Raw genomic sequence first — 12,251 nt, 5'->3', positions numbered from 1 at the left:
TCGCATACCTGAAGCTTTGACTAGGACCGGTGTATCATGCCATGGACGGGCTTCGACGATCATTGATTTCCGAGGCCCCTATTCATGTAATACAGCTACTAGGATAGGCTAGGGTGGCAGGCATCCAGGCACTATACGAGCAAGAAGGTGAAGGCGGAAGTATGAGCAATTGGAAAATAAGAACGCTCGTCATATCGCCCGACGCTCCGAAGAAAAATCTAGGTGTATGAGGAATATCGTATTAGATACGTCGAGGTGTGGCTGGTGCCTTGTTATCAGCATCATCGGAGCGAGATAAAGTTGGACATGGCTGCCGAACGCGTTGGATGCGGTTCGAGTCTCTATGCCGGTGGTACGGGGAGAGGTCGGGATGATAATTATAAAGCACCGACTGCGATTTCGTCGAGGAAGGGGTCATGGATGAGGAGAAGGGCACGGGAGGATTTAGCTCGTTAGAGACGTTGTTCCGGTCTTCCCCATTGATTTTGCGATAGATGATTATACGTGTCTCATGGGTGCATGTGCTTGACGTGTCCCGGGTGAGAATTTGACATTCATCACGGCCACCCAATGATATTATTGGAGTTGCGGCGCTTTCGAGCGGGGTGGCGTCTCTGAAAATCGGGGGAGCAGCCCGATAGCAGTGGACGAGCCGACGTTCCGCTGAACCTGAGGAACGTTCCTTGCGGGGCCAGGGACTGTACCGCCACCGCTTTGAGTAGCGACGTGGGCGGCAAGCGAGCTACTTCTTGCACTTGCTTGCTTCGCAGCCGGCGATAGAGACGACAGCGGGCAGCAGCGGGGTGGTGAGGGATTCCGCTAGTCCGTACAAAGACCGCTGTTCTGAGAAATAGGGGCTGGTATGCCGAGCAGGCTAGAAGAACTTGGCCATACTTGGGGACACATGGAAGGTCAGCCAAGGGGCTGGGTTGGTCGTGGGAAGATTGCAGATAAGGAGCGAGCTGAGTGTGAAACGGATTATATATATTATTGGGATTATAATAATTTATAATATGATCGCATAATGACAGCGCTGAGTCCATCACTGCACACAACCTCAGCCTCAGCTCCTCCAACTCCCCCGCCAAAGGACGCTGCTAACACTATTAATATACTCACGCCCTCTTCTCCCTCTTCTCCCCACGACCGCAGATTCAACCCTCTTCCTCCCTTACCACCACCATCTCCACAAATGCCACACTCCGCCGTCCACATCGTCCCCGCCGTCCCCCAGCAGCACAAAAACGGCCCCCTCCACGACCTCAAACGCTTCCTCAACAACCACATCCAGCAGCACAACCCCGCCTCGTCCCGCACTACCTCTCCGAGGCACATATCAGCGCGTCCGTCCCAGCCAGCTTCTCCAGCAGTGCTCCAGGATTCGTACGTGCCGTTTCCCGCAGAACCTGACGACAGCTCGCCTTCAAAGCCTTCCCTGAGAGAGGGGAAGCGATCCTTCTCTTCTCGCCGGTCGAAGTCTACGAGACCACCGGCACTTCCACAGGATAAGCCCGGCGCTCCCTCCTCCTCCACTTCACATTCTCCGACAGCACGCTCACCGACTTCGGCTGCACCACCACCACCCGATAACAGCCAAGGCACTATCTCGAATCACCGCAAGCGGTCGACACGCTCCGCCGGTGCTACCACTCCCTCGCATGCCATCTATTCGCTACAAGACGCTACCCAAGCCCATCTCTCGAAAAAGTATGGTAAATGGGGCAGGGTCCTTGGCAGTGGCGCCGGAGGAACCGTTCGTCTTATCCAAGCCAGCACCAAGAACGGCGGGTCCATCTTCGCCGTGAAGGAGTTCAGACCGAAGCGTTCCAACGAAAGCGAAAAGGAGTACCAGAAAAAAGTCACCGCTGAATTCTGTGTCGGTTCCACTCTTAAACATCCCAACATAATAGAGACTGTGGACATCGTCTCAGATCATGGTCACTACTATGAGGTCCGCAGGCATTGTTTGGATCAACCTATCCCGCTAATCTTGAATAAACCACTAGGTCATGGAGTATGCTCCCTATGATCTGTTTAGCGTGGTCATGTCGGGTAGAATGTGTCGCCCAGAGATCTATTGCGTCTTTCGCCAAATCTGCGATGGCGTCGAGTACCTCCACGAGATGGGTCTTGCTCATCGCGACCTCAAGCTCGATAACTGCGTTATGACTAATGACAACGTCGTCAAGCTTATTGATTTCGGCACCGCCACCGTCTTCCACTATCCAGGCAAGGCGCAGCAGTCAGCCACCGGCATTGTCGGCAGCGATCCTTATCTCGCTCCAGAAGTGCTCTCTCAAGATTCGTATGACCCGAGGAAAACCGATGTCTGGAGTGTCGCTATCATCTTTCTGTGCATGACGCTGCGTCGATTCCCTTGGAAGATACCTGATCCGAAGACAGATCCCAGCTTCCGAGCCTTCGTTAATGCCCATCCAGACTTGTCTGTCAAGCCGCCGCCACGCAAGCGCCAGCAGTCGTCATTGATACCACATGCGGTTACTCCCCCAGAAATACCGCCAACGCCATCACCCGTGTCTTTGCCCCCGCTGACGATACCGCCAAATCCTAGCACATTAGAGGATTTAGAGGCATCAAGTGCGGACAATAGCACATCCTCTGAAACAACGTCGATCCTCACTTCCTCTTCATCAGATCGTGAAACTACATCCACTGCCATTACCGCACCGCCTTCTCGATCACATTCTACGCCGCAGAAGCCTCTGTCTCCAGAGGAACTACGCAGACAGAAAGTCCGTGAATCCTTCCAGGTTGTCCGACCCACGCAAAGTACCGCTACTTTGCCTATTCTGGGGACCAGTATCAGCGACTGCAACGTGCCAACGCTCCACATCAGCGACAGCCCCACAGAAATGGACCCATCCGTGCTGAAGTTTGCGCGCCCAGGCAATTCAACGGAGTCCCTTCCCCTTTCATCCAACCCTTCGTCACCTCTCCTTGAGGGTCACCGTATATCCCGGGCATATCCCATCATCCGAATGCCCACCGACTACAGCTATTCGACTGCTGAGACCGGTAACACGAGTGATAATCTCGAAGAGTTGCCTACCCCACGCGTCACTGTTGCGGCTGTTGTCGTAGCTTCGTCTGTATCGCTACCAGATGATCTTCCGGCGGCTGGTATCGAGCCATCAGCGGAGGATAAAAAGGCCGAACCCGAAACTTCACCTGGTGCACAAGGCGAGCCCCAGACGCCTACGCCACAGCTTCCCGAACCAGAAGTCACTCCTGTGCCTGTCCCCCAGCCTCAGCCCGAGACGAAACCAGAGCCAAAGCCCAAGGCAACGCCACGAAAACGTCAGCGAACCGACAGCGTAGTGACGTTCAATGGAGGCGGCGCTGAGTCAATATTCCGCTTGCTTCCACGAGAAACGAGGCCCGCTCTTCGACGCATGCTCTTCGTCGAACCAAGCGCCCGGTGTACATTGACGGATCTGCTGAAGGGTAAAGGCAAGACCAGCTTCCTGCTATGTGGGTGTCGAAATCATCGGACAGGCGGTGGTAGTGGTATAGCTACTCCAGGTGGCCATTGCGAAGACCATGATTGTGATCCTGAAGAGGAGGACGACGGTGACGAATGGTTGAAGAACATCGAACCATGCTCTCTACCAGGTGTACAACCTAAACATTGTCACATCAAGGTGCAAGTGGAGACGAAGTCGAAGCGGAGGTTCTTCTAGTCCTGCGGTAGGCTCAGCTTAGGCACGCTCACATGGGATTTTCCATGCTCTCTGCTGCGTGCTCATGACCTCTTATGCCTCCCCTTCCGCTGGGTCAAACGAAGTACAATCAGATCGCTTTCTAGGGCGGTTCCAAATACATTTCGTCTCCCCTTTTGGTGCTTATGTTTGATCTTCATGCCTTTTCATGTTACGTTGGGACTTCGCCTCATTGAACACTATGGAATCACATCTCCCTTCTCCCCCCACCCATCACTTTCGTCATCATCCCTTATTCGCCGTCCCCCCCCCACACACACACACACATTACTTTACTCTGCGTAAGCAGTACATCGGCAGGACTCGAGCAGATAAACAGCTTGTATACGTGCCCCAATTTACTCTAAACCACAGAACTCGTCTCCCGCACGCACTTCCTCCCGCGTTTCTCACCCACCTGACCATCATTCTATCTTCTATGTTTATATTTCGTGCCTTATTTACCAAACCTTCCACTATATCTATCTACCATCAGAGTGATTGATCAGGTATTTACATAGATACAGCATCCTTTTCTTTTCATATGTGTTTGTATATTTACCAAAATAATTCCATGCAGAGAAACTGACATGTATATTTATGTTCAACGCGGAGGACTGCTTCCGCGTCCGAGAGTTCTTTTACCTGAGTCCAATGGAGACGATCCAGGCAGTGACTATTCGGAGGCTACATCCGTCATGTTCGATTCTGTCAAACCGCGCCCACTAAATGGATTCAGATTGAATTCAATACAGCTTCGGCTTCCATACGTACTCAAATGTCCCACGTATGTTGCATTTGCATGATGTATTTGATCTTGCACAAATTCTATACTACTTCATCTACTTTTCCCCTTGTATTGCCCGATTACCACACCACAAAATTTCATCCGTCTCCCTCGCATTTTCCGCGCCATGTATTCTGATGGTATTCGTATTTAATTGCGTTACCTGCCGAACACATCAGTGGACATAAGGAGGCAACGGAGTTTGGCAGATTTGAAATGGCGGATCTGTAGTCATGGTCCCTTGGTCGCTTGGAGTAAGTAGTAGGAAGTAAATAGGGTGGGACTTCAGTTCTTCCGTCCAGACCCCAGAAGATGTTGCAAAGGTAATATTGTCCCGTCAATCAGCACACCGCGATGATGATGATGATGATGGAAGGCCGTAGACGGTGGGGCGGAAAGTGATCAAACACAAGAAAGCGCGTGGCCGTGCTTCTAGGTAACAGACTCGTTTATTCCTAATACGTCCCATATCGCTGATGTGCTTGAGGTAGGAAGGTGTCAGAAGGGTGGCATTAAACCTTGGTATTACTGGCACCCTTGGATAACGCAGAACTAGGGTGATAATCGGTTAATCGATGAGCTAGGCATTTTAGCCTTCGTACGATGTCCTTCGTGCATCACATTTTGCAAACGTGGATGATAGGGATGCACACGGGGAAGCACGCTCGGGTGGTGACGACGGAGTGTTGCGTCGGGAGCTGATGGATGTTGATTCTCGAATATTTACAAGGGATCCGATAATCCCTCGTCCGTCTCCCTTTCCTACTTAGACGTATCTGATAAATTATCTCGGCGGTCGGGAGCGAGGGCAAAGCTGGGAATCGAAAAACGTGAATAGACCATGGGTATAGAAGTCAATGCGCACTGTTTGGGGGTTTATTTCGCGAAGATTAACGGGGAGCGCCCCGGCTCGATTCGAACGTGTCAACCCCATCGATTCGCTGAGGAACGGGCTAATGGCCACGCGAATAAAAATATCGTGTGTAGGGAGAACGACCATTGACGATCAATTATCCCTAGCCTTACACCCTTGCATCCAATCGATTGGCTTATCGCACAAATATCGCATATAGAAGTTTCAAAGGAGCGAGGGGATCCGTACGGCAGGCCTGTAAATGCGAGTCGAAGTAGCTGCTCATCTGTCATTAAGTTCATGGTCTCGGAGCGTCGCGAGCATGAACAGACCTAGAATTCTTCAGGTGTGCCCATTTGTGAGATAGTTCCTATGCCTGAGTGGCAGAAGGCCGAGGGCTTCAGCACCTTCGTAGACCCGAGCACGCTTCGTACGCAAGGCAAGGCCCGGGAAGATGGAGATATTCGCCCATACACACGGAACCCCCTTCAGACGTTTCGGGGTTCATCGATGTTGACTGTGGTGGGAGGGGTTGTTGATGCTCTGCTGGCATACACGTACTCATGGTCGATCGGGCGTAAAACAAGACGCACCAAGAATGTGGACGTTTGTGAGAGAAAAATCATAGTTGCGGCTGAGGAAATCGGAAGCCATCGATGGAAGCCCAGTACCTTGTTTGTTACTTTCCACGCAAAATCCTTCATATTGAAAAATCAAACAAACCAAATGCTGCGATGCGATGGGACATCATATTGGATACAATATACGTTCGGATTCACACGAACACCGGAATGTACGAGCCTTCCTTTGTGACGGTCGCAATCAATTTATGGCAAATGTTCGAGCAGAAGGGTAAATAATACATACGGAACACCTCGGAGCTAATGAACGGCCCTGTAAACGTAGCACATGTATTCGGGAACTTCTGCTAGAAATGTCAGTGTACTGTCGGGCTTGAGGTAGGGCGTTAGGATGAGTCTCAGAGACAGTTACGCGGCCCAGCGTTCAGAACGGAGGAAAATAATTACCAGATGCATTCAAGTCATACCATCGGTCTCGCCGGTCCATCACGAATAGCCGTACACGGATGAAAGCGTTAATTAATATGCCTAAGCTACGATGATCGGGTAAGATGGTTTCTAAGTCGTGCGCAGCGTGAGTGATTGGGCGCAGAATCACAAAGAAAAAGTATGTACTTACCTAGAGTTCATCTCGATAGGGGTCGGGCTCTGCCTCACCACGACCTGCCTTCTTTTTCGATTTCCTTTCATCCCCATCCTCTGCGCCTTGGCTGTCTTTCTTATGCGAAATCACCGTGTCCTTGATGTTAAAACCAGCAGCGCGTAGGATGTCTGCTATCCTGTCAATGTGCTCGTCGGCTTCATTGATATTATCCAACGGTATTTCATCCAAGAATTCGACGACAAAGCCACCATCCTCTCCGAGGGATTCGATGTGCACGTTAGGCTCGTCCGTTTTGCCGGCTGCCTTATTGTCGGCGAAGGTTTGCAGGGCCTTGCGAACCATTTCATCGACCTGTTCGGTGGAGAGCGAGACCTTGGGGTCTTTAGCTTCGCTCTTGGTGCCTTTGGGTTCCGTAGGGGGTGGACTGAGCACTGGCTTCTGGCGAGGAAGTTTGAAAGGGTAATCGCTCTCCGCAAGTTTGTTGTCGAAGGCGGGGAAGTCTTGGGGCGAATCGACTACTGCTCGACAGCGGATGAGCGCCTCTGATCGTGTATCGCGCGGCGAACGGAAGCCGGGCTCTCCACATAGTCGCGGGGTGTTGATGACGAGAATATATGAGCACGTCTTGGTCTCTTTAACGAATAAAATGGTATCGGTCATCGTCATCGAGCAGTGGAACTAGCAGAAAAAAGAGTCGGCCAGGAATCTATCACGAAGTATCACAGGAGCTAACCTGGACTTCTACCTCTCGCTTCCTCCCTGTCTTATCGCAGAAGGTGCCGTCGCTCCATTTTTGGACAAGGTAACGTGAGCCTGCACCTTTGGCTAACTCGAGATTGGCTGCCAGAGCGTTTTGTTCTGTCACGGTTAGATCGGCACCAGGTTCTGGGTTGGCAGGCGCTCTTCCTAACGTATAAGATTCCCACTGATGAGTTCACCGTCAGAAATCTTTTTCCATCGGTGCAAAAATACATTAAGCTTACCTCGGGGTCCTCTTCAGGTTTATAGCCGCCTAGAAACGGAGGATCACATCAGTCAACCATTATTATGAGGAGGGGATCAAGTGGAAAACAATTAAAGAGGCCGCGTGAAGAGTACGTTCAAGAAGAATGAATCTGGAGTGATGAGCCCGAGGAAGCCTGTCGCAAGTTGATCCTGAGAACGTGTTAATGTATAATGGACATGCAAAGCAGCCAGCGATGTGAGAAAGTATGTCCCTTAGCACGTCTTGGGAGATACCAGATCGAAGTAGGGGATAAGAGATAGCGAATCAAGAAGACAATAGGCACCTGATACATGAGGCTGGGCTTGTATGAGTTCCTTGAACTGACGGATTTCTTTATTGTGACAATACGAATATGTGAACCATCCTTGTCGATGCTGTTCCATAATTTAGATCAGCTCGTACAGGTAACTAGATGGGACCCACATAGAGACACGTTCCGACCAACGGTTGCAGGAGACTCCAGCTGCGTAGAGTGGTTATGTCAGAATCAACCTCGTCGTCAACGGATGGAGGTATTTCTAGAGGTTTCGGTATGAAGCAGATGTATGAGTCTCGCGGTCCGATCTTCATGTGCTCAAGAGAATAAGGGGTGTCCCAAGGTTGATGCTATTCACAGGAGATTCGAGAATGAGAGCCATGAAGCGGTCGTGGAACAGGATACGAACCCGAGAAGTATGGAATTCCTCATGCGTGTCGCCGCTCCCAATTTCCTTCGGACTCGTGTATGTCTCCGATACATCTCCTTCACTCCATTGACTATCCAGGAATTCCAGCTCTCCCCCGCGCAGGCCGTCACGTAGCCATTTCTCGGCGGTCTGATTTAGAACGGGAAGTGCGTTTAGAAAGGCCACTCTGTACTTTGGAAACGCGGCCGGATCCTCTGGCAGTGAGTGTAGAAGTCGCGCCGCCGCGTACGGCAGGGCATATATTGCAGCGAGCAGGCAGCGTCGCATGTCGTCGGTGGTGGTTGCGGGGAAGGAGTGTACAGCGACCACGTCTACAAAGTGATCGCGGTTTGTTATTTGTTTGGTTCCCGATCGAATCCCCGCCAGGGTAAACCTCCAACACAGTTTCCCAAAACGGCACCCTGTGCGCGGGCCGTCTATGACCGCGAGCTCTGGAGAGAAGAAGGAAAGATATATTGTGGTAATATTAGGGCTGTCGGCGGCGGGAAATTTAAATCCTTGTAAGATTTTGGATATAAATTATCCGAGCGTAAGGTACACGACCTGAATTGCTATAAAAGGAGGGTATTGCGGACGATTTGCATGTGGGTGTTCTGGGATGCTGGGATTGAGGGCGATGAGGAGGAGAACACTGCTCGGTCCCATGTCGTGAGTGTCGGGCCAAATCTGGTTTCCCCTCAAATTTAAATGAATATATTGGAAATTACGTACACAGGCCCCCCGAATTTATCAGGGGTAAAGCTACGAACAGGAAGATTGTTCAATGATAATAATAATAAAGCCTGCTTTTGGGCCAAATGCACGCGAGGGAATATAGAATTCGATTCTATATTCGGCAGTGAATTGTTCAATAAAGCCCCGCCCACATTGCTTTTCCCTCACTTTTCCCCTCTTCTTCCTTCGAACCTACTGCCAGCCCAAACGCGCCCTCCCTCGCCCCCCACGTCCCCCAGCAGCCCATGTCCTCGTCCCCCCATGATCCAGCAGACGACCCCGCAGAAAATAAGGATGAGCTCGATCCCCAGACAGGCGACGACGCCGAACCAGGTCAGTGATCGCGAATATCTCGCATCGGCCCCTCGTGCGATCGACCGCAACTCCCGCCGTCCCGCGCAGATGACTGATGGGATCTCCGTCCAACAGGTGCTCCCGCTGATGCAGTAACCCCCGTAAAGCGAGGGCGAGGACGGCCTAAGGGTAGCAAGAACAAGAAGACCCTAGCTGCCGCTACTGAGGCCGATGCGTCTACATCGACGCAGCCGCCGAGGAGGAAACGTGGTAGACCACGCAAGGTACGTTATCATATACCCCCATGGTCGCGTCGTCTTATACGTTCTATGCCCGGCCCGCCTCTCAGGAGAAGCCGGAGGACAGTGGGGATGCACCGCCGCCCGCGAAACGTAAGCGGGGTCGACCACCCAAGCCTAAGCCTGAAGCACCGACTAGCGGCGAGGCTTCGAACGGGGATGGGTCTGAACCTGCGAAGAGGAAGCGCGGCAGGCCTCCAACAAAGAAAACGTAACCGATCGCATACGATGTACACCCCACCCCCCACCACACCCTCGACCCCTGTACCCCAGATACCGCATGCCCATCTTTCGCCTCGTATCTTTACCGTTTCTATATGGTTTCCATGTATTCAGGATTCACGACCGACACGATTCCATCTATCACCCGTTATCCCCTCCATTGTTTTCGCTACCCCTTCGCAATTGGACTATTGTAGGCTTTAGGATACCTTTGCTCATGTTGTCTTGTGCTATTTATGCTGTTCATATGAACACGTCGCCACGACTAGAACCGAATGCGACTGTATCATCCCAACCCCCCCTCCCGTAGTGAAATGATAGCTACTGTCTACGACGTCGGCACCGTGACCGAGTCGCGAGTCGCTGAAACAATGTAATCACTGAAATATTCTCATGTTGTAAAGCGGTGGCATTAAGTGAATATAATAATATAATACAATGATCCCAACCTCACGGAGTATGCAATCGGGGCCCTTGTTACTACCAGCTACGTGCTGATTGCATCAGAAATGCCGCCAAGTAAGACCCTCCCAGAGCAAGAATTGTTGTACCTATCCATCCAACGTATGTCAAGATGCGCGACTGATATGCGGCTTTCGTCCGAGCCGTGGCATAGCTGATGTCCGGTCGGAAGGTCACCATCGTGTACAAGGGGATCCACCCGGTCGGCTCGCCAGGAGGGAACGGTGTGCGCGACAGATACGGGCCTAGAGCCGTTAAGGAAATAGGCTTCCGCGCACTCAGCTTGTAGAAGAAAGTATCTAGTGTCTTTTTCAGAGTGTACATCGGGGTGACAACGGAATGGCGCATTTCAGCACTGTGGGAGAGAGAGACGTATTAGTTTTCTAGGCGCGAACCTAAAGGTGGGAAATATCGTCCTTACTAGTTGTCCATGGCTAGGTCGCAAATAGCAATGAGGTCCTCGTGCCTGTTCTCAGAATAACGGTCAAGCACGCGGTGCAGTTTTTCATCCGAGCCATTAGTCGACGAGTGGGCGGGGGGTTCGGTGGAGGATACGCCCTCCTCATGGAGCAGAGCGTCCAGGACCCTGACGTCTTCGAGGCCGCAATTTAGGCCTTGGCCGTAAAATGGAACCATGGAGTGAGCCGCATCTCCTAGGAGTATCGCGCAGTCTTTGTAGTGATAAGGTCTTGACTATTCGCATAGCAAGGGTGTTAATTAGGCCAGGAACCAATCAACGCTTAACCCTCCTACCTTGGTACAAATTAGCGGACACCTGGGATTCCTTTGGAAATCCTTTACGAGAGTATCCTCGCCAATTAACGACAGAGCGTCAGGGAAATTTAATTTGAACCAGGCTAGAATTGTCTCTGGAGTCTGTAGATGGTCGAACTCGGCGCTGGGAGCAAATAATGTGCAGGTAAATGTTTTGTCCTTTTTATATTAAATCAGCAAGGCGAATTAATAAATTGGCATAGGCTGACCTGGTTTGGAAGTGCTATGAGCATGAAGGAATGGCGTGGCCAGATATGAAGATGATTTGGATCGATGAGGAAGGTAGGGTTGCCATCCTTGTCCCGGCCTGGCTGCATCTTGAGCTCCTTATACTCGTCACGTATATACTCTTGCTGGTAATTCATCCTGCGCCAGAAGAAGGTTTGAGAAAGACCCCGTTAGATTAGTCCTATTGTAGACCAATGGAACCACAGCATACCTCACCACTCTCATCATCTGCCTTCGAACAACAGAATAGCTCCCGTCAGCGCCGATGATCAGGTCGAACGCGGAGCTGGCATCTTCGCCGGTTCGAACATTACGACCACCGATGATCTTCTTCTCAAAGTCCACGTTTTGTACCTTGTGGTCGAAAAGAATACGTATATTCTTTGTGTTGGCAGCTTCTTGCAACAGTTCTTCATTGAGCAAGGCACGGTCAATGGAGTTTATACACTGTTGGAGAAAAGGCACACGGTGATTGCAGGGCATTGATTGGATCATGTCAAAATAATGATTTGGTGCGAATAATTAAAAACGACGCAACTTGCCCATCCTTGTCATATAATTGACTTTCTTGTTTCCCGTTTATGTGATGGATCATTCGGCCTTTCATGGGGATGACTGCCTGCAATAGGCGCTGGGCGGTGCTTGGACTAATTGCCTGTAGAGCCAAGATTCCCCGCGAAGATATCGCTAGATTAATGGATCTTTGTTGAGACACCGCTTTGGACGTCGGGAGGCGCATGTCTGGCAAGACCCTTAGAAAATCCGGAGCAAACGAAGATGTAACCTGACGACGGCAACGCACCTGACCTCCCCTCATAAAGCTGCACTTGCCATCCCCGATGGGCGAGCGCGATGGCGGCGAGACAGCCGACGGGGCCTGCGCCAACGACGGCGGCGGTGCGCTGGTGGGCGGGGTGCGCTGTGTTCATGGTTGAGTTGAGAGAGACGCGACGGGCGCAATCGATGCTTGGTCACTTACTTAGTAATTTGGCATCTGCATGGAACTTGCCTCCATCGCTATG

General features: G+C 51.4%; 4 protein-coding genes across 4 annotated transcripts; 2 read left to right on the top strand and 2 right to left on the bottom strand.

The window, feature by feature from the left end:
- Positions 1 to 1,192: 1,192 nt before the first annotated feature.
- HRK1 (serine/threonine protein kinase) lies at positions 1,193 to 3,701 on the top strand (the record flags this gene model as incomplete). Its single annotated transcript, XM_036770418.1, has 2 exons — positions 1,193 to 1,951; positions 2,007 to 3,701. 2 exons carry the CDS (start codon positions 1,193 to 1,195, stop codon positions 3,699 to 3,701), a joined length of 2,454 nt encoding a protein of 817 aa, XP_036636263.1.
- A 2,858-nt stretch (positions 3,702 to 6,559) lies between these two features.
- YOS9 (Protein OS-9) lies at positions 6,560 to 8,503 on the bottom strand (the record flags this gene model as incomplete). Its single annotated transcript, XM_036770417.1, has 6 exons — positions 6,560 to 7,222; positions 7,278 to 7,469; positions 7,528 to 7,556; positions 7,834 to 7,924; positions 7,974 to 8,156; positions 8,216 to 8,503. The coding sequence occupies 6 exons, from the start codon at positions 8,501 to 8,503 to the stop codon at positions 6,560 to 6,562; spliced, it is 1,446 nt and encodes a 481-aa protein (XP_036636262.1).
- A 692-nt stretch (positions 8,504 to 9,195) lies between these two features.
- PC9H_000762 (uncharacterized protein) lies at positions 9,196 to 9,758 on the top strand (the record flags this gene model as incomplete). Its single annotated transcript, XM_036770416.1, has 3 exons — positions 9,196 to 9,283; positions 9,380 to 9,528; positions 9,594 to 9,758. 3 exons carry the CDS (start codon positions 9,196 to 9,198, stop codon positions 9,756 to 9,758), a joined length of 402 nt encoding a protein of 133 aa, XP_036636261.1.
- Positions 9,759 to 10,245: 487 nt separating this feature from the next.
- Positions 10,246 to 12,158, bottom strand: BNA4 (kynurenine 3-monooxygenase, mitochondrial precursor; the record flags this gene model as incomplete). Its single annotated transcript, XM_036770415.1, has 7 exons — positions 10,246 to 10,582; positions 10,649 to 10,920; positions 10,981 to 11,160; positions 11,211 to 11,367; positions 11,441 to 11,676; positions 11,768 to 11,970; positions 12,032 to 12,158. 7 exons carry the CDS (start codon positions 12,156 to 12,158, stop codon positions 10,246 to 10,248), a joined length of 1,512 nt encoding a protein of 503 aa, XP_036636260.1.
- Positions 12,159 to 12,251: the final 93 nt, after the last annotated feature.

The sequence above is a fragment of the Pleurotus ostreatus genome (genome assembly GCF_014466165.1).
Source record: "Pleurotus ostreatus strain PC9 chromosome Unknown scaffold_1, whole genome shotgun sequence".
NCBI lineage: Eukaryota > Fungi > Basidiomycota > Agaricomycetes > Agaricales > Pleurotaceae > Pleurotus > Pleurotus ostreatus.
This window is presented reverse-complemented; position numbering and strand designations above follow the sequence as displayed.